This window comes from Dermacentor andersoni, chromosome 11 (genome assembly GCF_023375885.2).
Source record: "Dermacentor andersoni chromosome 11, qqDerAnde1_hic_scaffold, whole genome shotgun sequence".
NCBI lineage: Eukaryota > Metazoa > Arthropoda > Arachnida > Ixodida > Ixodidae > Dermacentor > Dermacentor andersoni.
In genome coordinates, this window is record NC_092824.1 from 44973615 (window position 1) to 44997692 (window position 24078).

The 24078-nt window shown below is 48.1% G+C and overlaps 2 protein-coding genes across 2 annotated transcripts; both read left to right on the plus strand.

Moving 5' to 3' along the window:
• The first annotated feature begins 4884 nt into the window (after nucleotides 1-4884).
• On the plus strand, nucleotides 4885-10454 carry LOC126517489 (uncharacterized). Its single transcript, XM_050167219.3, has 3 exons — nucleotides 4885-5071; nucleotides 5952-6230; nucleotides 10030-10454. The coding sequence occupies exons 1-3, from the start codon at nucleotides 4976-4978 to the stop codon at nucleotides 10231-10233; spliced, it is 579 nt and encodes a 192-aa protein (XP_050023176.1). The 5' UTR covers nucleotides 4885-4975; the 3' UTR covers nucleotides 10234-10454.
• Nucleotides 10455-13733: 3279 nt separating this feature from the next.
• LOC126517487 (tRNA wybutosine-synthesizing protein 2 homolog) lies at nucleotides 13734-22536 on the plus strand. Its single transcript, XM_050167216.3, has 5 exons — nucleotides 13734-14095; nucleotides 14518-14668; nucleotides 16601-16710; nucleotides 18207-18364; nucleotides 21146-22536. The coding sequence occupies exons 1-5, from the start codon at nucleotides 13813-13815 to the stop codon at nucleotides 21482-21484; spliced, it is 1041 nt and encodes a 346-aa protein (XP_050023173.1). The 5' UTR covers nucleotides 13734-13812; the 3' UTR covers nucleotides 21485-22536.
• The last annotated feature ends 1542 nt before the right edge of the window (nucleotides 22537-24078 follow it).

Here is a 24078-nt window from a genome sequence, read left to right on the forward strand (position 1 = left end):
TACAACTTAGCTGTGTGCTTTTCTTTTTTTCCTCTTTTTTTTTTTTTTTGTCGGCCTATAGTAATGTGTTGTTGACTTACACAAATTTATGCAAACCTGCAATTTTGATGCTTGTTTTTCATCTGTACCCCCCCCCCCCCCCCCCACTGTAATGCCTGAATGGGCGCTGTGGGTACTAAATAAATAAATAAATAAAAGACTCTAAGAAGCCCGCTCCTACAAGACCAGCAATCCACAAGTCCTACAAGTCCAGCAGGCTCGCGCAGCGGCCGCCAGGTACTCCCTGTCGGTCCCTGCGTGAAAGACGCCCACTGCGCGCTGAGGTGCGTCCTGCAGGACTTCTATTAATGTTTTTCCTATCCAATCCAATCTCGGCTAAGTGCTTTTTGGTACATTCGACAGGTTCCTTTAGAGCGCTCCAGAGTGCTCCGATGGCACGGTTTACACTCAAATTATCACTCAACTATCAGGCGTCGGTTCATGATCGGAAGTCTCATCTGGTTCATTCAGAGCGCTAAGAAAGCTAGGACGGGCTGTCACTTTTGATGTGGTAGTGCAGACTGGATTCAACAGAATTTCAATCAGACGGCTGCTCCGATTGCTCTGGGAGCTGCTGAAACGTTCGGCTCGGGCAAGCTGGTTCTAATCTTCAGAGGGCTCCACATCGCTGCAAACCAAACCGAGGAGCTGTAGGAAGCTGTCGATTGTGCCCTACGTAATTTCTGCAGCAGCCTACAGATGCAGCTATCGCTTTATAGCATGTCTGGCCCTAATCGATTTCTAGGCATGCTTCACTGTCCTGTCGGTGCATGATCACTTTTTTTAGGCCCAAACGCAACCGCAATGAAGGAGTTTTATAACGCCGATAGTTTTCGCATTCATGTGGAATTGGGTAACATGCTGCACTGAGATTCCAGCACTCATTAAAAAAAAGAGAGATTCTTCTTGGAGGTCAAAATTATTCCCCATTTCCCAAGAATCTCCCACATCCTAGCTGATGCTTCGGGTAGCTAAGGCAACAAGCATCAGACAGCCTTTGGAACGCGAAATACAATGCAGTTAACTTACATCGACTCGTCTTCGTGCTTTCTGTTCTCCCTTAGACTGTCTGCAGTGCTATTCTCTGATAATGAAAGTGAGCCAGTTTACACTAGATTGTAAGCTTTGCTGCACGCGGAAACGCATGTCACTGAGTCGATGGTGGAAGTAGGCTCAGCGTAACGCGAGTTTATGTCATCTCTCTCGAAGCTGTACTATAGCGGAAAAATACACGAAGTGAAAAGAGGACGACATGGTACACGCTAGACTGTTATTTACCACATGCATTTATTTTGCACGTAGCAAAATGTTTACCAGAGAGAAAGCACGTGGCACCGTTCAGTCGCTGCCTTTGTCATGAAGCCGTGACCTGTGGACGCCGCAGATCCCCTTTTTTGTCGCCATAGTCTCTGCTTGCATGTTCACTCTCTAAGCAGTCATTGAAACTTAGATGTTGTTTTGTTAGCTCTGTTGGCTCGTCCGTGTCTGTTCGATCTCGACAGTATACGATGTTTAGTCTTAACCACATGGCGGTATTATCGGTCAGTCACTTTCGCACTGGGCGAAGGCAGCGTGCTGCTTTAGCACTGCGCCAGTAGTACTGTCTCCTGTAGACACCTACGCCTCCGGGGTGCTACTCGTGAGAAATCTCGCGACAATTATTGTACCCTCAAACCTGACTGACCGCGAGAATACCGCCCCGGGAACAAACAAGACCCAACTCTTACGTCACGTTAAGTCTTCTATTTCTTGTCCAGAACAGGCGTAGGTGACCCTTAGAGCTATGTCCTTGTGAGACCTCTAGTACATTGTAATGGATATTGCCGTCAATTGGTTTCCAAGATTAATTCGATTATACGCGGAATGTTTATCCCGGATATAGAATCATAAAGTCGTATCAGCGCGGGACCGTGTGGCAGTGGTTTAGACATTTTCTTGCTGACAGCTTTCCTGGAAAATTGTCAGCAATTTCTAAGGGTGTGCGAATGGTAAGTTTTGAAACCGAATCGAATACCAATCGAACCAAATTCCGAATGCTTTCTGAATAATCAACAGGCCGTTTTTCACAATCGATATAAAACGATCTTCACGTCCTAGTATTGTTAACGTCAGCAAATCCACCGATGTGGCGTAGCGGCTTTGGTGTTACGTTGCTGAGTCCGAGGGTGCGGGATCGAATCCCTGCCGCGGCGGCCGCATATCAATGGGGGTGAAATACAAGGACGACCGTGTAGTACCATGCATTGAGTGCGCGTCAAAGAACTCCAGGTGGTAAAAATTAATCCGGAGTCCCCCACTTGAGCGTGCCTCATTATAATATCGTGATTTTGGCTCGAAATATCCCAGCTTTTTTTTTTTTTTTTTCTTGTCTGTGTGTGCTGACGAAAGTGTCAACGGGAATTTAGGGCGCAGGCTCCTTTCTCAAGCGATATACCAGTCAGTATAATAAGAACCTACTTGAAAGAAAGACTGTTATTCATGGTATGAATAACTTTATTTAGGTCCTGAGGGATCAGTCTGGGACTGATGCTGGCCGCTCCCACGTCGGTACAGAGAGGCCGAGCTGCTTGGCGTTGGCCAGTGATGGTTCTCGAGGTGAACAGTGGTGGCAGCGGATGCTGCACAGACTGGTATTCAAGTCTGAGAAGAATATATGTAGCGTAGTTCTTTAATCACAATATTTGCCAACGACACCCTCCTTCGGAAATCTTCCCGTTCCGTATTTTGCCTGGCTGGACGCACTTTCCTCGAGCTGCACCACACTTTACTATATCACTATCTCTCCTGGAAGTACAGATGCCAGACATGCTAAATCATACCAGTTATGAAACTCTTAAGAGGAAGCTTTAGCTCGGGCCCAACTTCGACGCGGCCTATTCAAATACATGTAAAATGCAAAAACGTTTTTCTGAGATAACCCTTGGGTCGATTTTAATGAAATTTGTTGCATTTCAGAGAGAACGGTAAATTCTAGTGACTGTTGGAAGAGGAATTTCGATTTATGTCCTGATTTTTCTTAAAAAGATTTTTAAATATTCGGCCGTTTGAAAAAAATAGAAGCACGAAGTTTACAAATTCATAGCTCTGCATCAAGAACTGATATCGCGGTTCTTTAAACGGCATCCATTAGATCATTCAAAGCGGACAAATTTGATATGTAATTTTAAAACTTACGTGAACTTGTTACGTTGCTTACAAGGGTTCTGCAAAAGCTGTATTTCCACATTACTTAATTTTTTTACTTTCATATGTAACATATCCATTTTGTCCGCTTTAGATGTACTGTTAGATGCAGTTCACAGAATTGTATTATCGTTTTTCGTTGTTGAGTTACAGAGTTGTACACTTGATAGTATCGTTTTTCGAAAATTTTCGATTTTTGCCAATTTTTAATAAAAATTGACTACCTTACTCAAAAATTCGAAACCAACAGTCACTAGAGTTTAAGTTTTTCTTTTAAATGCAACAAACCTCGTCAAGTTTGGTGCAGTGGTTGCCGAGAAAAACGAATTCTCATTTTACATGTATTTAGATAGGAGCACCCGAGCTAAAGCTTCCTCTTAAACCAAGTTTGGTCATATCACGCGTAGCAGCAACATGCATTCCTTTGGAAGCCGTGGGATGGGCTATATTGCAATTGTTGCCATATTTTAAAGTGAATAGAGTCCTTTCGGCTACCCCGTTTCGTTTGGTTGGATGCCGCTTGCCAGCTGGTGTCCTGCCGGAGGGAAAGGGCACAGCGCCATAGGAAGGTCCGAGGAGGAGGAAGCGCTCGCTGATTGGTCTTCGCCGGTGCTTCCGGCACGACTGACGTCACTCTCGGAAAACTGGGCTATGCACTTGCTCGCATGTGACAGCTTTTTGCACTTTTTTTTTTCCGAAGCAGATAATTCATTTGCTGAACCTGAACACTAACAATTTCATACGCACACGTTCAATGATGTTTTCTTTTCTGGCCATTTCTTTTCACAAAGAAACATGATAATGACAGACCCAACAGACTTCAGGATGTTGAGTTAAATTGAAGTGGTGAATCGGGAATACACATAACTGTCAGCCTTACCGCGAGCGAACTCTTGCTGATAAAGAAAAAGAACGATACACCGGATTGAAGTTCCCGCCCTATCGAGCTGACGTCATGAGGTCTGGACGTCGCCCTACCAACACCAGCGTTGCGCTTACTCGGGCTCGGGACTAGTTAATGGCCCATCGATAAACAAAGGCTATATTGGATTTTAAAGAGGGCAAAGGCTTTACCTAGGAAGCTTCGATAATTTTTTATGAATAATGGTCCCAACGTGCGAAGTTACTTTGAATTCAGTGACGTCATATCAACGTGCTGGCGCTGCGTACAGAGCGCGAAATTCGAAAACACAAAACTTTGCACTTCATTTCCTCCGCTAATTAATGGCACATCTTTACCCGTCAAACAAACACAAATCGAATAACGAAAAAAAAATATCTCGTCAGACTAAACTAAGTGTGGATGTGTCTGTTGCCACGTGCAGTTATCGTGATGGATACTGCAAAGGGCAGCATTCCGGTTTGTCTGACGGAAAGAATACTGCGTCAACTCATCCTCCTCATCGTGATGCTTATATACACGTTGCCCAAAAGCACGTCGATACGTCGGCGTGACTTTACCCTGCGCTTAAGGATGGGATAGGACATCCTCCTTCGATGGTGCGTACCCACTGCGGGGTACTGGGCAAGATATTTGGATGGTAATAGGAAGACGTTGGCGTTACAAAAACTGGTAAAGGTGTCAGATGGAAACGGACTGGAATATTGCACGAAGAACTTGCGAGAATCCTTTTGAAACAATTGCCGTCGGCATCATCATCGTCGTCGCCGGGACGAGCGCGAGCCAGGTACCTCGTGTCACCAGCGGTGCCGGTTTGGGCGGCGGCCCACAGCCCGGCCCACGGGGAGGCCGATGGCCATCGGCAGCAGCTCCGAGCGTTCCACGGACCGCCGGAGAGAACCGCTACCCGCCCCGCACACAGCCCACTTCGTCGACACACGGCTGGACGTGAGTCCAACGGGAGACGCTACGCGGCGCGGTATACGTTGCGCCGTCGGCAGAATCGCTGCTCCAAGCAGCTGCCAATCGCGCCACGCAGGAGGGCACCTCCCACACGAGGCAGCCAATTAAGCCGCGTCCCATTATAGTATCGCAGGGAAGAGACGCGCGATGTCGTGACGGGCCGCGCGTGGAGCATGCCGGCCTCCATGGAGCGTATTTAACGCGCCGCGGCCGAGTCGCGTCGTCTGCTGTCACGTTGACCTACGCGTTGTCGGGCTGTTGACTGACGATCGCTGAGTAGCAGTTTAGCGTTTCGTAGGTACATTTGTAGTCGGAAGGAGGTAACGCGAAGATACCCACTACCGAAGATCCAACCAGCCAGTGGTGTGGCGATGCTGAGACGTGAAGCGCCAGGTCGACAGCTAAATGAACGTACGCTTCATGTGGTTAACATTGTCTAGTTCAAAACTGATAAGCAGCAGCTTACAATTAGTGCAATGAATTATATTTGCGCTTACAAAGAGAGAGGTAACGTGAAGTCACCGGCTACCGGAGATGATGTGGTGGTGCTTAGAGACGTGACGCGCCGGTGCAGCGCGTGAGGAAACGCTTCAAGGGGTTAACATTGTCTACTTCAAAACTGATAAGCAGCAGTTTAGCGTAACGAATTACATTTCTGCTCACAAGGAAAGAGGTAACGTGAAGTGACCGGCTAACGGAGATGATGTGACGGTGCTGAGAGACGACGCGACGCGCCGGTGCGGCGCGTGAGAGAAACGCCGCATGTGGTTAAACATCGCCTTCTTCTAAGCACGCGTACAGCTCGCGTAACGTATACGTACACGGCTGCCAGAACTTCGGGGCGCGCAACGAACGTCGCACGCAGGGCCCGATGGCCGTGCACGAGCCCCACCCGGGCCGCCAGTGCCGGTCGGTGTCGTTCGACGACGGCAAGCGTCGCGTGATCGCCACCGACCTGGACCCGGAGGTGGACCCGCTCAAGCTCAAGCCCATCGTGGGCCGCGCGCCGACGCCCCGGCCTTCGCGCACCGACTGCGCCGTGTCGGCCACGCCGCCCGACGAGCACGGCGAGAGCTCGCGGCCTCCCAGCGCTGCCTCGCAGACCAGCCTCTCCTCTCACGAGCCGGCGCCGCCGCAGCACAAGGTGCGTTGTGCCTCCAATGTATACGGTGACCTTCGTACAGCTCGGACGTGTGTGTCTTCGAAAACACTTGTCGTGCCCTATACTCTCCTGAACGAGACTTGGGATGATATGCTGTTCTAGACATCGCCGAACTCTGGCATACCGTTGATTTCGCCATCGTGCCACTTCTGATTGGCTCACGCTGCTGCTGCTGCTTCTACGGCCTCTCTGATTTGCTCCAGCCACCAATGTGGCGGAATTTTCCCGATGTTCTGAAGAACAGCGTGTGAAGCACCCTCGTGTGTCCATTCTCGAGGACGCCGGCTTTCATCGTTTTCAAAATGAAGCTTCTAGTTATCGTAATACTATAGCTTAACACTAAGCTAGATGTAGGCTAGATGCACTATTATGTCGAGCGTTTGATCTGCCACCTAGTGTTAAGCAAGTGGTATTTCGGATGAGCGAAAACTAGTCGCGTCCGCAGCCACCTCCTGTATTTTTACCCTCCCCTCCCTGCCAAGCCTCCCTTCGCAGTACGGGCGACCGTTTCGCTATTGCGGAAGCGTGATTTGCGCATACAGCGTACCTCGGTTAATATTGCTCTTCAGTGACTCTTGCAGAGTTTGTTGCGAGCTTTTCAAGTCAAATATGTTGGTAGTTCGTTGAAAGTCTAGTCTGAACTTCAGTCAAACAAGTGCATCGAGTGAACGCGACTTTCCAACCTACACTTGGGCCATTGAATGAATAAATGTGCCTATAATTGACGTTATACTAACGAGTTGTTTAGGTAAATACAGAAAAGACGCTCTCAACAGTAATGACACACCGCGTAAGTGCTACTTTGTTTTTCGGAATTTCCCAGAAATTTGCCCACACTATTGCGCGCCTCCTGCTTAAAAAAGGGAAATTGGGCGACACAGGGTACGGATGGGATCCAATGTATTCCAGTTGACAGTCTGTGCGTGGCACGAAACCTGCCTAGACACTTATCTATGCGTGTGCACCTACTTCATTCTTTAAAGCTGGCTTTTCCGCAATAAGGGTCTTTGCGCGGAGAAGCCCGCGTCAGTTACTCTTACAGGGACCTCAAAGGGACACTAAAGTGAAAAATGATTTCTTCTGCATCAGTAAATTACCGTTCTACAACCCCAAAAACACCACGCTTACAACGATAAGACGTTTGGTAAGCCAGAAAAAGCGCAAGAACGAAATAGGGGTGGCGACGCCTACTTAAGTTCCCGCACCTGGGGGCTGTGACCTCATGGATTTTGATGGCATCTTCTAGGGCCTACTAATTATATATAGCGGTAAAGATTAACTACATTGTGTTCTAAAGGAACCAAATCTTAAACATGGCAAGTTTCGGGAACCTTTATTCAGCCAACGCGGCCCAAATGCGAGAACATACTTTGGAATCCCTGACGTCACGCTGACGTACCGGCGCTGGGGTTTCGGCGCGAAATTCAAATACTGATACTTGGACCTTTATTTTATCATCTAATAATCAAACCATTTTTCTGAAATGACTACCTGCAGGGTTCTCAAACAATGCTTCATTAGTCTAAACTGATTTATTGTTTCGCTTTAGTGTCCCTTTAAACCCCAAGTCCCGCGTGAGCGATTTTGTGCGCGACAGCGACGAGCGACGGCTTCGAGCGACGAAACAGGCTATCGCACGAACGGATCACCCGTTCTTGTCGCTCGATTTTGGAAATTTAGAATTCGTCGCTCATCGCCCGGAAGTGCTATGAGCGACTAGCCAACAGCGCGAAGCCCCCCACCCTAAACACGATGTACTACATCAGTAACATACTACCGGTTGTCGCACGGAACGAGCAAACGACCTCATTTTGATACGTGCAAGGAGGGAAAAAAAAGGTACTGCAAGACCTTCATAAAAATTCTGCGCTGCTCTGCACAGTAAAACAAATGAACCTAAACTATTAAGGCATGCGACACGCCGCTTTCCCTGCGCGTATTTGCTGCCCTCATACCGGCAACACTGGGGAGACGTCGCTCAAAGTTGTCGATCGCGTGGGGTTCGATTTGTAGGCGACGAGTGGATGTTGAAAGTGAAGCGCTGTGTCCATGTATCTGTTTCTTCCTACGTCCTCGTACAGTCGCGCTTATACATTCTACCATCGACGAGTGGACGCGTCATCCATCTCCATCGTGTTGTCGCTTGTCACATGTCGCTGGCAGGATCGCTTGCACGAAGTCTATACTTAAAGAGAAAAGTCATTTGACGTGTATCAGCAAACTACCCTTACACCAGTACCGAAAAAGGCCACTCTTACCGCAAGAACACGCTTGACAAGCCAGAAAATTAAGACGCAAGAAAGATAAACATCGTTTCTCCCGTCACACGCATCCTAATGCTGTGTATCTGGCACGCGCCCATTCCACTAAGTATGAGCGTTCTTTTTTTTTCTACATATAGCCCATGAATGGAATACCGTTCTTTCTGACACCGCCCTCATCCCTGACATTTCTCGTTTCAAAGCTGCCATCGAAGACAATCTTTCAAGTTAGATTACCTAACCTGACACGCTCTTTTTTCTCTCATGCAATATCCTGTTCAGGGACCTTTGAGGTATAATAAATAAATAAATAAATAAATAAATAAATAAATAAATAAATAAACATGGGTGGAGACGGCGCCTTGAAATTCGCCCACCGGCTAGCCGTGACCTCATGGATTTCAATGCCATCTCTTCGGCCCTAGATTATTTTTATCGGTAATAATGAATTATATTGCATTGTAAAAGAGCTTAGGAATCAACAACTTTTAGTGAACCACACGGCCGATACAGTGCCATATGTGACGTCATACTGACGTAACGGCCCTGAGGCTCCGGCGTGAAAATTCGTTTCTATACCAGCGATATATTTACATCCATATTCGAACTTTGCTATAGTCGGACGCGTATACGGTGACCCAGCTAACTCTACCCCGCCTGTGCCACTCAAAAAATAAATAAATAAAGAGATTAAAATAACGACATAGTATGCACGTACGTCATTCAAGGATACTCTGCGACTTCCAGTTCACGGCGGCGCCATGTTGGGTAACCTATAGGCACGGAGGAAGGAAACTAAGGAGAGGCCCTGACGTCACTCTTTGTGAAGCAAAAGTGAAGCCGGAATTTGGCGTTGCTCATGGCGATGCTCCGCCTTTTGGGCCACCCTCCTCTCTTGTTTACATCTTTCGCGAAACCACGCCGCGCTGCGCGTGGTGTCGCGCGCGCTCGCGCAACATCTGGCAGAGCAGGGTGCAGGTAACACAGCGCAACAAGACACGGTGACTAACGCAAACCCGCCCACTCAGCGCCTTTGCCACGGCCCGAAACCTACCAGAGCAACACGTGTGAGCGCTCAAAACCATAACAACGCCGCCATTGTGGCCCAAAAGGCGTGGCCATACAACAACAAAAAAATAAAAAAGCAGCAAAAAATGAGAACCTACTACGTCATTTCCGCCACACTTTTCTCCTAGCGCGCGGAGGAGGTAGGGCCTCTCCTTAGTTTCCTTCCTCCGTGCCTATAGGCCTATGCGCGCGCCTCTTGATAAGGTTCCACAAGATGGCGGAAGCAGACGACAGCAGAGGATGTGACGTCACGTGCATACTATGTATACGATTTGAACACCTACGGTGTCTGGACGTCGGACCTCTAACGGCTGAACACCGTAGGCCTTATAATTGTACCTTCCACGACGTGTTACTTAAAATACATTTTTTCGCCGACCAGCTTGACTAGCGTTAGCTGGTGGTACGCACGGTATACCACTCGGGTTGACCGAGCGTTCGCCGCGACGCAGGACGAGCTGGCGCTGAACCCGGAGGTGCTCATGATGCGCCTGACGCTGGAGTGCGCCGGCGAGGCGGACAAGGAGCGGGTGGCCGACGAGTCGGTTCTGCGGCGAGAACGCGGCGAAGGGCTGACGGAGGATGCCCGGGCCGCCGCCAAGCTGCTTGCCGACGACCTGACCAGCGAGGGTGGCGGCAGCTGCCTCACCGAGTAGTGGGGACCGCCTCGCCCGCCGACCCGTGGTTGATGGCGGACCACGCGTCGAGCGAGGTCGTCGGCGGAGGGCGTCCGTCGTCCCGCGCTGCCGCACTTCTCCGAGAAAGGAGCCACGTCTGTTCTCGCCGCCGGTCGAGGCCGCAGAGCCGCCTCGTCCGCATCCGCCCACCTTGACCGCCCCCCTTTGCCCGAAATACAATTCTTCTTCTCGCGCTGAAACCCGCGGGTCGTTTGGTGAAATCGAGACAAGGAAAATAAGTCTGTCCTTGTCTGACGTTGCTATTCGTCTGCTTGTATACCGTGTATGTCTGTGCTCGTGCCAGATTTACAAACCAGTGATGTTCTAGCTTCTAGTTTGCCCTTATTGGCGGTGCCAGTGGCTAGACGCGTCCTCGAGTACTATCGCGGACGTTGTCAAATCCAGCCCCGCTGCCATATCGTCAAGTTCGCCATCTTGTCATTTCTGATTGGCTCACGGAGAGCGCCGCTTTGATTGGATCAAAACTTCAACTTGGTGGAATTCGACAGCGTCCGGACGAACATCATCTCTGTTTAGCTGACAAGCACGAACGTACCAAGTACCTACCTGCAAAACTCCTTCCGCGGGAGAGGGGGAGATTGAAGCGTACGAAAGCAAGAGAGAGGGTCAAATAGCATACTCCCCCCCTACTTCACCGAGGGGGACGAGTTCCCTATTTGTCCCACAGGTAAATACCTCTCTTGGTGGAGGTCTACCTGCGCAGCTGCCCTGTACACCGTGTCTACCTGCCTGCGCAGCCCCCGTCCGCACCGCCTCGCTCTCCCCTATCTCGGTCAATTGACTGCGCCCTATACCGCACCAAGGTCGCGAGAATATTTTGGAGGTGGTGGAAGCTTGATCCCGGAAACTTGTGCGGGCCCCTGAAATCCCGATCTGTACGCGGAAGAGTCGATTTGTCGCTTTTTTCTTCTGTTCGACGTGTGTCCTTCCCTGGGTTAAATTGCTGAAAAAAACTGCGTCTCGTTTTTTAAGGCTAAGCTTTCCTTGCGAAATCTCACGGACTTTCCTGGCCGTGGCTGCTATGTTGCTGTCTTGACGAATAGCTCTCACGGAGGACAACACTGCCACCTTTCAGGTGTTTCAGGTGTTTATGGTGCTCGCCTTGCTTTCTGCGGAATTACTCAGTGAGCAAACAAATGATGAGCAAATATATCTTCATTGAAAGAAGCATACGTCATTAAGATCACAATTCCTTTATTAAATCAAGCCTCTCTATGGTTACTTTCCTACGGTTTGGGGTTTGGCGCATATCTGCTTCGTCGGTGTTTCGCCAACTAAAGCGCAGTTTACTGTTGCACTGTCTGCAGGATTCGTCTACTACTTATTTGACCGGCTTCACGAAAGCTGCGATTCTCACATTCCAACATGTGGGTTGGATCTGCATTTCCCTAAGTTTTTTTTTTTTTTACGTAGCTTAAGCGCCTTCAAAACGGCTGCCGTGTGTTGGAACACGCGACTGCCCTCCCTGAAATGCTGCTTTCTGTAGCTGCTGGCAGGCCGTGAGAGGAGTTTATGCCCAGCGTTCATACAATAAACGTTGCCTATGCTTGCGCCGTTGCGGCAGCAGCTCGAAACAAGAAAATTTGCACTTTTTTGTAAAAAAGCAGGTAATGAACTATGCCAATTGTTATACTGAACGACGTAGACTCCAAAATGCGATCTTTCTGCAATATTTGAGCAGGAACAGTGCAGCGGTGAGCGCAAAGCGTTTTTTCGAGCGACACAACGATAATCATCATCTGCCTTGCTTGCGTTTCCTTTCCTGAAAACTCGGCGCTCGCTACTTTCCTGTCGAGAATGCTGCGCCACACTGAGAACGCGCATGCCGTTCGTGACTAGAAAGTGCCGGGCTCGCAGCATTAAAGAAAGGAAACGCGGGCAACACGGATCACGATTATCGTTGTGGGACAAGATACGCCCCAAAGGGTGTAAATTTGTCTAAGGGCGCACCCTTAGAAAAGTTTACACTCTTTGGGGATTATTGTGGTAGTATTCCGTACACTCTTACACTCTTAAAACGGTTGCACCCTTTGGGGTGTATATTTGTCCCACAACAATAATCGTCATCTGCCTTGCTTGCGTTTCCTTTCTTGAAAGCTCGGCGTTCGCTACTTTCCTGCCGAGAAGCTGCGTCACACTGATAACGCGCATGCCGTTCGTGACTGGGAAGTACCAGGCTCGCAGCGTTAAAGAAAGGAAACGCGGGCCAGACAGATTACGATTATTGTTGTGGGACAAGATACGCCCCAAAGGGTGTAATTTTTTCTAAGAGTGTAAGCAAAATTACACCCTTTTGCCACACTCTTAGGCAAAGTTACACCCCTTGGAGTGCCCCTTCTGCCACACAACGATAATCGTCATCTGCCTTGATGCGTTTCCTTTCTTTAACGCTGCGAGCCCGGTACTTTCCAGTAACGAACGACACGCATGTTATCAGCATGATAGCATTCCCGACAGGAAAGTAGCGGGCGCGACGTTTTCAAGAAAGGAAGCGCATCAAGGCAGATAACGATTATCGTTGTGTGGCAGAAGGGGCACTCCAAAGGGTGTAACTTTGCCTAAGAGTGTACACTCTAAAAACAGTTTGCACCCTTTGGAGTGTATATTTGTTCCGCAACGATAATCGCCATCTGCCTTGCTTGCGTTTCCTTTCTTGAAAACTCGGCGCTCGCTACTTTCCTGTCGAGAATGCTGCGTCACACTGATAACGCGCATGCCGTTCGTTACTGGGAAGTACTGGGCTCGCCGCGTTAAAGAAAGGAAATGCGGACAAGACAGACGACGATTATCGTACACGCTAAGAACAGTTTACGCCCTTTGGCGTACGTGCCCCTTCTGCCACACAACGATAATCGTCATCTGCCTTGATGCGTTTCCTTTGTTGAAAACGCCGCGCCTGCTACTTTCCTGTCGGGAATGCTATCATGCTGATAACGCGCACGCCGTTTTTTACTGGAAAGTACCGGGCTCGCAGCGTTAAAGAAAGGAAACCAATCAAGGGAGATGATGATTATCGTTGTGTGGCAGAAGGGGCACGCCAAAGGGTGTAAACTGTTCTTAGAGTGTAGTGTGGCAAAAGGGTGTAACTTTGCTTAAGAGTGTACAGAATACTACCACAATGCTACAGCATTTAAAATGCCCTAAACTTGCTTGAGTTTTAGCAAAACGTAAACGGGTATCCTGCGGTTCGTTACGGCCAGCATGAGAGCATACAATTTTGGCCCGCCTACAATTTTTGAAGGCTGCATTTCTTGCTGGTGCAAGCAAATCATATCGTAGCTTCTGAAAGGCGTAAATGCTAGCCCTAAAATACTGCTTGAAAACGCGTTCCTATTAATTTGCGGTTTCAGTTGCTTATTTTGACAACGCGCGACTCCCTAGTATGGCTCGGCCGCATCGCCATCGCGAGGCGCCACGCGTGGAGTTTGTTTACTGCTGTGGTTTTACTGTTTACTTGTTCAAGGCAAAGGCATGGCAAGAGTTTATAGCGCGGTTTCGGTTTCTGCCCGACAGTGTCTGATGGTACAATTAGGCTGAATGCGTGCACTAATACGACTCGAAGACGTCGTAACCGTGGAGGTTTGCTCGGCACGTTCGTGTTGCAGCGTTGAATACGGCAAAAGCGTTTTGACGATGGGCCGAACAGAGAGCGAGCCCGAGCGACTGCGAAGCGGCGTTGAGCACGTTTTGAAGGCGACCAGCTACTCCGACGATGATGTACAGGAGCTGCTCGAGAAAGTGCCGAAGCGATGGCAGAGACACGGGGACTTGGTGATCCTTAAACGGGATGCTTTTGGCGATCGCCGTTGGGACCCTGTCCGTAAGTGTTCCTACTGGTGTCACGGCACACTTTCGATCGCCATCGTGCTCGATTGGGGATCGAATTTGTCGGCTGCGATCGGGTCCTTTGCGCGAGCTGCTGAAGGGAGCCAGTCGCGGCGGAGTATTTCGATCCGGATTGGGCTCGATCGCGATTGAAAGTGGACGTGTGAGAGTGGTATACAATACGAGCTTTTCATACGGGTACATGGCTTACAATGCATGCTGCAGTGGCTCAGTACTCGTTGTCCCAACAGAGAGCACTTGTAACTTGCAGTGTCTCACCCCTTTATATACAGGCACTTGACAAAGCGATCTTGCATGACACAAGACGCAGTGTACGTCCGACGCGCTGCTGCACTGTGCCGCACACGATGCTGTCTAAGGCGTTCTGCGTGTAATTGCGGCACATTTGGCTTGTAGGGGAAAGGCTATGGGACGTCGTATGCGATGCCCTTCGTTGCAAGAGGCTAGCACTGTCAGGCAGGATCACAGACGACGGACACCGGACACCCCGGGTAGAGTTGGTGCGCGGATTGGATGGCTGGGTCGTGCACGTCGACAACAAGATCAAGTACGTGCCGCTGGCCTCTACATTCTTGCGCTTCGCTTCGAAGCTTGTGCATGCCAGATTTGGTGCATTGTGTTGTCATCCTTCAAATGTGTGTTTGATACGTGCTGTATGAGAGATAGTGTGCGTAGACAACCGCTTATGTGACGTCCTGTTTGCAATGCTGAAAGTGTAATTTCCCATCTGGGTTATCATAACAGTAGTCTCTTTATGCTGAGTATAGACCTCAGACTCTGCCCAGGCGGCGCTGCGGTAAAACCCGTCACCAGCGCCCCCATCGCAGCCTTGGCGCTAACTGAGTAGTGCAAGGAGAGCTGTCCGCAAGCAAAGGTGCATAGGCCACAATGGACCCTTCTCTTTTGTTTGTGTTGAGGCACGGTTTCCTAAAAATCAAGGACCTGGAAAGCTTCTTCCGCCCATCCACGCTTCGGAAAGGAAGCTCAGCAGGGCGAAGTATGTGTGCAATATAAAATAAAGTCTCAAGTGTTATTTCGGCGTGCTGCAACTCGCAAGTACAGAGAGCATCAGGTTTGTTTATAGGCATATCAGCATAAAAATCTAAGCATTTCAAATTGGTTCATATTGAATATGTCCTGAACACAAGACTTAAGTGTCTCCTATATATTTATGTATTCTATCGTAATGTTTTATCTTGCAATTATTTACAGAGAGTAAATCCTTTCATAGCCTTTTCCAGGGCAGCAAACAGAAAACGTTTTCCAAGGCAGCAAACAGCCTGCAGTCATAATGAAAGTAAGCTTCCTACAGTGCCTATGCGCTGCATCTTTCTTTCTCGCAGGAGCTACAGCATCGCTCAGTACCTTAATCTGAACTTTTCGCAGACGCTTCGAGCAACAAGTGTGCACAAATAAATGTAAATAAATGCGACATTACACACGTGCGTTACTTTGCAATTACTCATCCAGTGCTCCTACAGCAACTTTATTGCTCACATTTGAAAAACGCAGTCGAGCAGGCTCAGCTAATTGCGAAGCATGCTTGTTGTATCGGCGCAGGACATACAAAATACCGATAGTAGAAATGAGCTCGCGATACAACGATACTCTAGAGCAGGATTTTGAATTCATAAACGAACCAAAATGTTTGGTTAAGGTGACCTGTCAAATCTCTCTGTTCCACTTGTTGAGTCAAGCGGAGGCGGACGTATGTTAAAAGGTGGAGATATCGACGGCACGTAAGCAGGATGGTTCTGTTACCAACGGAGTGGCGGCTGCAGATTCTTGAGTTTTCGCTTGGTTACCACAGTCCTCCGTCAGGGCTACGCAACATAATTACAGAAGAACAAAACTGTTGCACTTTCTCATGCGAGCCACTGTGTTGTGGGGAATGCAAGTAATCCGATTACCAACAGGTTGAACGGCCCGTATCCAGCGCTCTCGCCTTTCCCCCTTCATACGATCGCGATGGAAATCGGTAAAACTGAACGTCATTATTCCGTCCTTCACGTTCATGGCAGTTTACAACACAACCGTAGCGTCGATTTCGCCATTTCTTCGTAGCGCACGGAGCTATCGCGGTTGCCGTCATTTCCGCCATCAGTCTGAAGAGTGAGCCAGCAAGCGCCTTATGGCAGTTCGGCGGTGCGTCCGACTAGTGTAGAAATTCATAGCTCTCTGTCTGGGTGTTAAATGCGCAAAACACTCGCAATATGGACCAAAATCTAGTTAAATCGTTGTTTCGCAGTCGCTAGCTGCATAGGCAACATAGCAAGGGAGTCTGGCTTCGCACTACTCAATTACTGCCTCTTCGCAACGGCAGGTGGCGCTACGCGTCTTGCAAAGCTCTAGAGTCTGACGTCCATATGCAGCCAATAGTCGGTTGGGGGATCTTGGTGTGCCAAACCCGTCGAATATCAGTATTCTCGGTATGCGTGCTTACAGACACATGCATATTTATTGTTTTGCACTATTGCAGGTACACTTTTGACGTGACCAAATGCATGTTCAGTGCGGGAAATATCACAGAGAAGCTCCGGGTCTCCAACATGGACTGCCGAAGCGAGGTCATCGTTGACCTCTTTGCAGGTCTGTTGCTGAGCCTTTTAAACTGCAGTTACTCTTGTTTGCTATCATAGAGCTCGAAAGAAAAGGCAACTGACACATATATAGGTAGCAGAACCGATAACCGAGATTACGCCCACATGCATATCTTTATTTTTCTTCGTTCGTGGCTTGCGGTGAGCACCACTTGGCATCTGAGCAGATGGTAGGCGCTGCACTTTCATCTCACTGCAGTAATGTTGTCACGCTGAAAACTTGCTACAATAATGTTACCATTGTTTGGTTCTCTAGTTCTCAAATGGTAATTAAAAGTGGCTATCCAGAAGTGGTTTTAATGTCTGAGAAGCCTCCACTGTTCAGTGAAGCTTAATTTTTATCAAGATGAAAAACCCAAATAAGGCTGCATTCATTCACTCAACTGCAACTTGTAAATAACATTAGTTTTGCAATTGTGATATGCTATAGAAGCGTTTGTTTAAAGCTGCCATCATGTTATGCAGCATGCAGCGATTTATAACATGCATTGGACATCAATAAAAAAACACTGTTTATGTTCACAGTTATATTACCTATATGATTATCGTAATAAAGTCCGCTGTAAGTTTTAAGTACTGTTCGATAGCAATACACAGACTTTTAATCAATGTAACTTTGCCATTCGGCAAATGTGTGATGACTAATTAGTGCCGTCACAGTGAATATAATAAAGTAAAATCACATTTGCTGTCAGCTTTGCCACAAGTCAGAAAATATTCGGGTACTTGCACGCTGTTTAAATGAGCACCTTTGTGGCCGTGTTGCTCTGGCATCGTATTTATCTGCAGCAAATGTTTGTGCGACACTATATTCCATCCATAGTCTCTCTCTGATGCCTTCCACGGCGGCTCGGTTGGTGTGCTGCTGAGCCTTTGGTCACAGGTTTGAGCCCTGGTGTTGGTTACCATGTCCCAATAGAGGCAGAATTCAAAGGGGCTCGCATTGCTGAGCTGCACATGAAGGGTGTCAGTAGGTCAAATGACTAATTCGAAGTCGTTCACTACGGCATCCCTCATAGCTCACTGTGTGTACCGGTGTTAAGATTTCAGATCTCGTCCCAAGTAGTAGCTCAAGTAGTGGGATGTGGGCTCATTGTTGCACCAGTGTGGCCCAACCTGACACCAGTGTGGACCAATGATGAGAAAGGGTATTGTGTTTATGTAAAGGCCGAGAGGTCGGCCTGAGCTTGTGTGCTCAAACCTGCTACTTCTGTGCTGGGGAAGGGGGGGGAATGAAAAAGAGACAGAGGATGATGATGACAAGGGTATTGGTGGAACGACACTGCTGCGTGCTCGAAGTCGTGAGTGCAGTCTCGTGTTGTGCAGATATGGTATCACGGCCCGTGCTTGTATCATGGAGCCAGGGCCAGCATTAAACTTGCATTGGCTTTTGGCTCTTGTGCTGCTGAGGATAATTTTCTTTTTTTCTGACAATGTTTCTGTCCCAAGCATCGATTTAGTTGTCTTTCTTGCTGGCCAACACAGGCATTGGCTACTTCACCTTGCCGTACCTTCTGCATGCCGGAGCAGCCCATGTGCATGCCTGCGAGTGGAACCCTGATGCCCTAGATGCATTGCGAAGGAACCTGCAGCTGAATGGAGTGCAAGACCGATGCACCGTCCATGCTGGTGACTGCAGAGAGGTGAGCTGGCACCAGCTGTGTATGGCTAGGAGCTGACCACCGTGCAACTGCACCTCGGAGGTTGGAATGTGTGCTGATGCACACCAAGCACCAGTAGATCATACATATAGCTTAAACAGCTAAGCTGGAATAAAGAGTCTACACGGACAAACCTCAGTATACAGGGTTTGTCCGTAAAGTAATGTGACTACTCGTTGCCCGGCGTTGCAGTTGCCAGTAGCATGCTCCCCGAAGGTGGGGTTTGTGATGGGGTTTCTAAGCTGCGTAATGCACTGGGCGGCAGCTGCATCTGAGCTCTGATGCAGTGAGGATCTGAAGTGGCACAAAATCTATTTTCGAGTTCTTGTCATGGCAGCAGCGGTACACAATTAAATTTTGCTCTCACCTGGGCAAAACCGCTTCTGAGATGTTTGCCTTCGTTAAGGAGACTTACAAAGACGACGCCCTGTCGAGGGCTCAGGTGTTCTGGTGGGTCAGTGAGTTCGAGAACGGACGGGAGACCATTGAAGACATGGAATGATCTGGGCGCCCTTCAATGAGTGGTTTGGCTGAAAATGTGGCCAAAGTAAAAAATCACTTCACTCCGACTGTCGTTTGAGTATCAGATTAATTGCTGAAGACCTTACCATGTGCAAAACAACAGTTCACAAAATTATTTCTGAAAATTTGAACATGCAGAAGGTTCAACTCATTACTTATCATTACTGGCTGCAGTACGACGAAGCTAATTGCTGCATATCAATTTGTATGGGCAGCCATAATGTTGAGCAATCTTGACTTCCTCTCTCAGTTGTCCACACTTCATGCGAATATGATGCTTTGTAGAGTCATCTGCGATGCTACAGTGCATTGCTGGTTGCAGGCAAATCGGGGCCATTGGTTTTGCCGTGCGTGACCCGAAAGTTCCTTGTCGCCACTGGTAGAAGCCTCATAAACACAAGCCTTCTAAGTCAGTTGGGACATTATAAGGCATTCAGTCATTGTTGCCTGCACCTTACTGGTCATGCGTGGCATGGTTATCAGTTTGCCAAGTAACCTTGTTTGCAGGTGCATTTTACATTTGGGAATAAGGTAGACCATTTGCAATAGCAAGAGTAAGAGAACACAGGTACATAAAATCTTAATTCAACTGGAATTCTCCAGGCATCTGTCAATCTTACCTTGTGCTCGTTGTGGACGTTGTCTGATCTTTGATAAAACCTTCACTCAGTTCGTGTTCAAAATGCAGAGAGATAGTCAAAAGCTCTTCTTATGCTGAGGTGCCTCACTACCAACCGTGCTGTCACATTATCCATGCCTCTGGGAGAACAAAGGTAATGTATGTAAAGGACAGTCGTACTGGGTGCAGTTTTTCGAAGGAACGTCATTATGATATGCTTTTACAGCAAAACTGTTTGTGACTAGGATCCCATGATTTCCTTGCGGCATAACGTTGACAGAAAACTATCATCATCTATGGCTTACACCCCCAAATGCAATGGCTCATACCCCCATAAAGCAAAGGCTACAAGCGCTCAGGAAAGTGAACGGTGCATACACTCTGGAATCACACATACAACATACAAAACTGCATATGTTTCAATAAAGAACAAGCTCAAAACAAGCATCCAAACCACATAATTGGTGATAAGGTGCTCCTGCGTCTACATGCAATGTGAAGCACGTGGCGCTCCCCGTGTACGTTTCCCGATAGAGATTACTGTTGTGCAAGCTTCCGCAGCGATGGCAGCTTGACTGTAGCGTATGAAGCAGAGATTGACATAACTACATTTTCGTACGTAAAAGAAGAACCTGCTTGGCAACTGATTTGTGTTGTGACAGTGCTATGGGAAGGCCACGTAGAGTGAGGACTCCTGAAGAGCAGCGTGCATACGAGACGCAGCGAATTTCTCTTCTCTCTGGTCCATGCTTTGTAGGTGCGCGAAGTAGTGGCACAAGACAAGTTGCAGGCCGTCGAAATGTCTTAGGCTAATAATTAGGTAAAGTGCCGCCACGTGAATAATTTCAACATACGTTGCAATGTGTAATAGTTCTATAGTTGTTTACAGCTTTGCCACCCAACCACCTTGACAGTGTGGATTGGAGACCATATTTTTTTACTACAGTTTACTATTTATTCTGTCACGTATTTGACAAGTGCAAGTGAATGAACAGTTGACGGCGATGTCAGCTTTCGTCTATCTTATGATGAGAAACACCGTCTTATCACGCATTTTCACTTTATCGAAATCTGTCTATAACAGTAACTGTGCGCTGGTGTATACTAACTGTATGTCAGGCATGCAAGCAGTGTTTATTACCTAAGCTGTTTGATGTCACAAGTTATGAACAATGCAGAGGCGAGCTATTAGAACACAAGCGACGGTTCGGTGGTACAAGTCGTACTGTATTGGCAAGCTGTCAGTACTGATGAGTACTGATAGAGTCAGAGCTCTGTAGTAAGAGAACATAGATATAATGAGTTATCAGATATAGCAAAATAAATCTGAAACATTTTCCGCTGATATTAACTTCTAACGAAGCTATGCTTATAATGAATATCGGATATAGAAGATATTTTTATGCCGGATGTGGCCTCGTTATCATGAGCTTTGACTGTACATCCGTACTGACGGTAACCTTGTTATAACGAAGTCGCGAACGATGCAAAAATAACCTCGTTATATCCGATATTTGTTGTAGCATTTTAGATTTATTATACATCTGATAGCTCATTATATCAAGATTCTGCTATTGACAAGCAGCTGTAGACATGGGCAGTGCCCCTTTCTTCTGCCACAGGTCTGCCCCGAAGGTGTGGCGGATCGAGTCAACTTAGGCCTCATCCCGTCGTCTGCCTTGGGTTGGCCGGCGGCCTGCAGGGCACTCAACCCAGAGCGCAAGAGCTGCTGGATGCACGTCCACGAAAATGTGGAGTCGAAGCCTGGCGCAAAAGGATCCGAGCACTTGGAAGAGCGTGTCCATCAGGTGTGCGCCACCATGGCGGATCTCATGAGGCAGTGCCATTCAAGTCGCAACTGGAATGTTACGTGCACGCACGTTGAGCGTGTCAAGTCGTACGCACCCCACGTTGACCATGTAGTAATGGACTTGAGATTTGATCAGTCGATGGCGAGCTGAATAGCATACCTACCTGCCGTGGTGTGGTTAACATTGATTACGTGCTGAAAAAAGACACCACTTGAAGAGTCTGTATAGCTCTCCAACATTTCAGTACCCCCACGGGAGTGTTGACTAGCTTGTCGGTCAGTGCCGTGTCATGGTGCGCACCTGCAAAAGTAGAGAGGGTAGGCACATGTGCAGAGCATCTTAGTGACTGAGCGTCGTCTGCTAAGCTATTGCATTGAACCCAACGTAGCCCTTGCTGTTTATCAGCTCATTGATCATTTGCGTCTGCTCAGTGTAACCAGTTGCATTGTCATCAACCGTGCTGCCGACAAAGGAGAGCACAGCCATGCGAGCGGCTATCGTGAGTGGATACTCGATCATCGCCTGGGCTAGCTGCAGTTTTTCTCTGCTTTGCGCACCTTCGCATTCGCAGTGTATAATAAGTGTGGCCGTGGTTGCTTTCACGACGACCTCCACATAGCTATCGTGAGTGGATACTCGATCATCGCCTGGGCTAGCTGCAGTTTTTTTTCTGCTTCGTGCACCTTCGCATTCGCAGTGTATAATAAATGTGGCTGTGGTTGCTTTCACAACGACCTCCACATAACCATTGTGTGCACATGTGTGCATTTTCGTTTGCGTTGGAAGGGGATAAAGCTGCACGGGCTAGGCAGAGCTTAACAGAATAGCCTGGCACACAATGCTCAGACAAGGGTATGCTTCGTACGCATGTGCCTGCTGTTGCTAATTTCATAGGTGTGCTCCGCGACCTGGCATCTACCGTCGTGTTCGTCGGTGGTGCTTCAAGATCATTAATGTCTTGGAGACCTGTACCTACCAGCTTCCCGTTGGGTCGTGACTTGTTATCGTAAACGGTGCCTCAATTGTTACATTTGCACAAAATGCGTAAATGTTGTGATGTTCTATATTCACCTTCTGCTGAGATGCCTGCAGGCCATTTGTAAAATACGCAATAACCCCAACTTTATGTGGAATGTGCAGTGTTGTTTATATTGGTCAGTTGCTGGGCAACCGACTTGATTAAACTGTTATTGTGCTGGAAACTACCGCTGGCACCGAGTCATTCCTTTGTAAATCAGCTTCATCATCAGCTCCACTCGCAACTGTAAAAGTGAAGGAAACCGGTCTTTCGACGATATGAAAGCAACCAAAAACTTGCAGAAGGGCACAGGTATGGTAATTCTACCGGTGGACAAAGGCAACGCCACCGTTGTTTTCAACACGTAGGACTATGAGGAGAAGGTGTTGATTTTACTGAACAGCCAAGAATACGAAAACCTAAAGAAGGACCCCACCACAAGAACATAGTCAGTGTTGAGCAAGACGCTGGCCGAAATATCCCACAGCCACCCAAATCTTTCAAGCATTTACCTACAGCTGATATGCAGAAACGGATCGGCACTAGTGTTCTACGGCCTACAGAAAATCCATAAACTCGGAATTTCCCCTACGCCTGATTGTGGACTTATGCTTTCCAATGTGATCACACAACAACACACAATCATACTACTACCACTCACCAGATAGACCACGGCCCACGTGAGCATTTCTGAGGACTTCATCATGCTGGCATCAAAGGCACGTCTTGAAGGCAACGAATGCCTCGTCTCCTTTGGTGCAATCTCCCCGTGTACTAAAGTGGCCATAAGGTTGGCCGTGACTGCTGCTCGAAACGCCCCGGAATGTGACGACGTTCTCAACGAAACAACCCCCCTTAGAGTAGATCTATGCGCTCCTGGAATTCTGCTTCTCGAGGTATGTGCTTGCTTTTCTTTAAGAGGCGAGCAGTGCAGGCAGAGAAGAGAACCACCCACGGGGGCCATCAAATTTTGCGACGATGGCCAACTTACCCTGTGCAGAAATATTGAGGGAAAGACTCTCGGTACATGTGACATTAGGCCAAAAGTTTTTCTCAGGTATATGGACAACTGCTTCCGCATTACAAAGACATTACAAATCAAAATTTCAATATAACCTATCTCGCGATGAATGTCGATGTAATGCGATTTGCAGTGAGGCAATACGGTGGTACACCATACTGCCAGTGCTGCCACATGTATGCAGCCAGGGTGCTCTCGCGCTTCCCACTGCACATGCTGCGCCATCTAGCTGCGGTGCTGCAAAGTTTGCGGGTTCGCCCATGGCCTCCGAGATTTACCCCCGCACGTGTTTTCGAAACGCGTGCACTGCGGTGGATCTCGGAGGCCATGGTTCGACTCTGCCGAGCAATAGAGGAATATTAAAGGATCTTTTTTGTCATTGAAGTGTGCCACATATGCACAGTTACCCAAGCTGGCTTCAAAGAAGAATTAATTGTTGGGCCTAATTGGTCTTGGATCCTTCACAGGGAAAATTGTCAATGTGCGAGTTGTCTTTTTTGCACTAATTTGTGTTGGAATGTGTGTTACAATCTATTATAATACATGTTGGAACACATCATAGTTGGCTACCTTAACGATTTCTTAGAATGAAACAAGATACTCACTGCTACCCGGCATGGTTTTGCGCTGGGATACTCTACAACACAGTTAATAGACGCAGTCCACGAGTTTGCTTCAGTACCTGACAGGGGCAGTCAGATTGAC

What these genes read in the sequence shown, in the direction of transcription:
- LOC126517489 (XM_050167219.3), top strand. Translation starts at nt 4,976, where the DNA reads ATGGCCATCGGCAGCAGCTCCGAGCGTTCCACGGACCGCCGGAGAGAA. An exon ending in TCGTCGACACACGGCTGGAC is followed by an intron (nt 5,072 to 5,951) that starts GTGAGTCCAACG and finishes CGTCGCACGCAG; the next exon opens with GGCCCGATGGCCGTGCACGA. An exon ending in CGGCGCCGCCGCAGCACAAG is followed by an intron (nt 6,231 to 10,029) that starts GTGCGTTGTGCC and finishes GCCGCGACGCAG; the next exon opens with GACGAGCTGGCGCTGAACCC.
- LOC126517487 (XM_050167216.3), top strand. Translation starts at nt 13,813, where the DNA reads ATGCGTGCACTAATACGACTCGAAGACGTCGTAACCGTGGAGGTTTGC. An exon ending in TCGCCGTTGGGACCCTGTCC is followed by an intron (nt 14,096 to 14,517) that starts GTAAGTGTTCCT and finishes TTTGGCTTGTAG; the next exon opens with GGGAAAGGCTATGGGACGTC. An exon ending in CATCGTTGACCTCTTTGCAG is followed by an intron (nt 16,711 to 18,206) that starts GTCTGTTGCTGA and finishes TGGCCAACACAG; the next exon opens with GCATTGGCTACTTCACCTTG.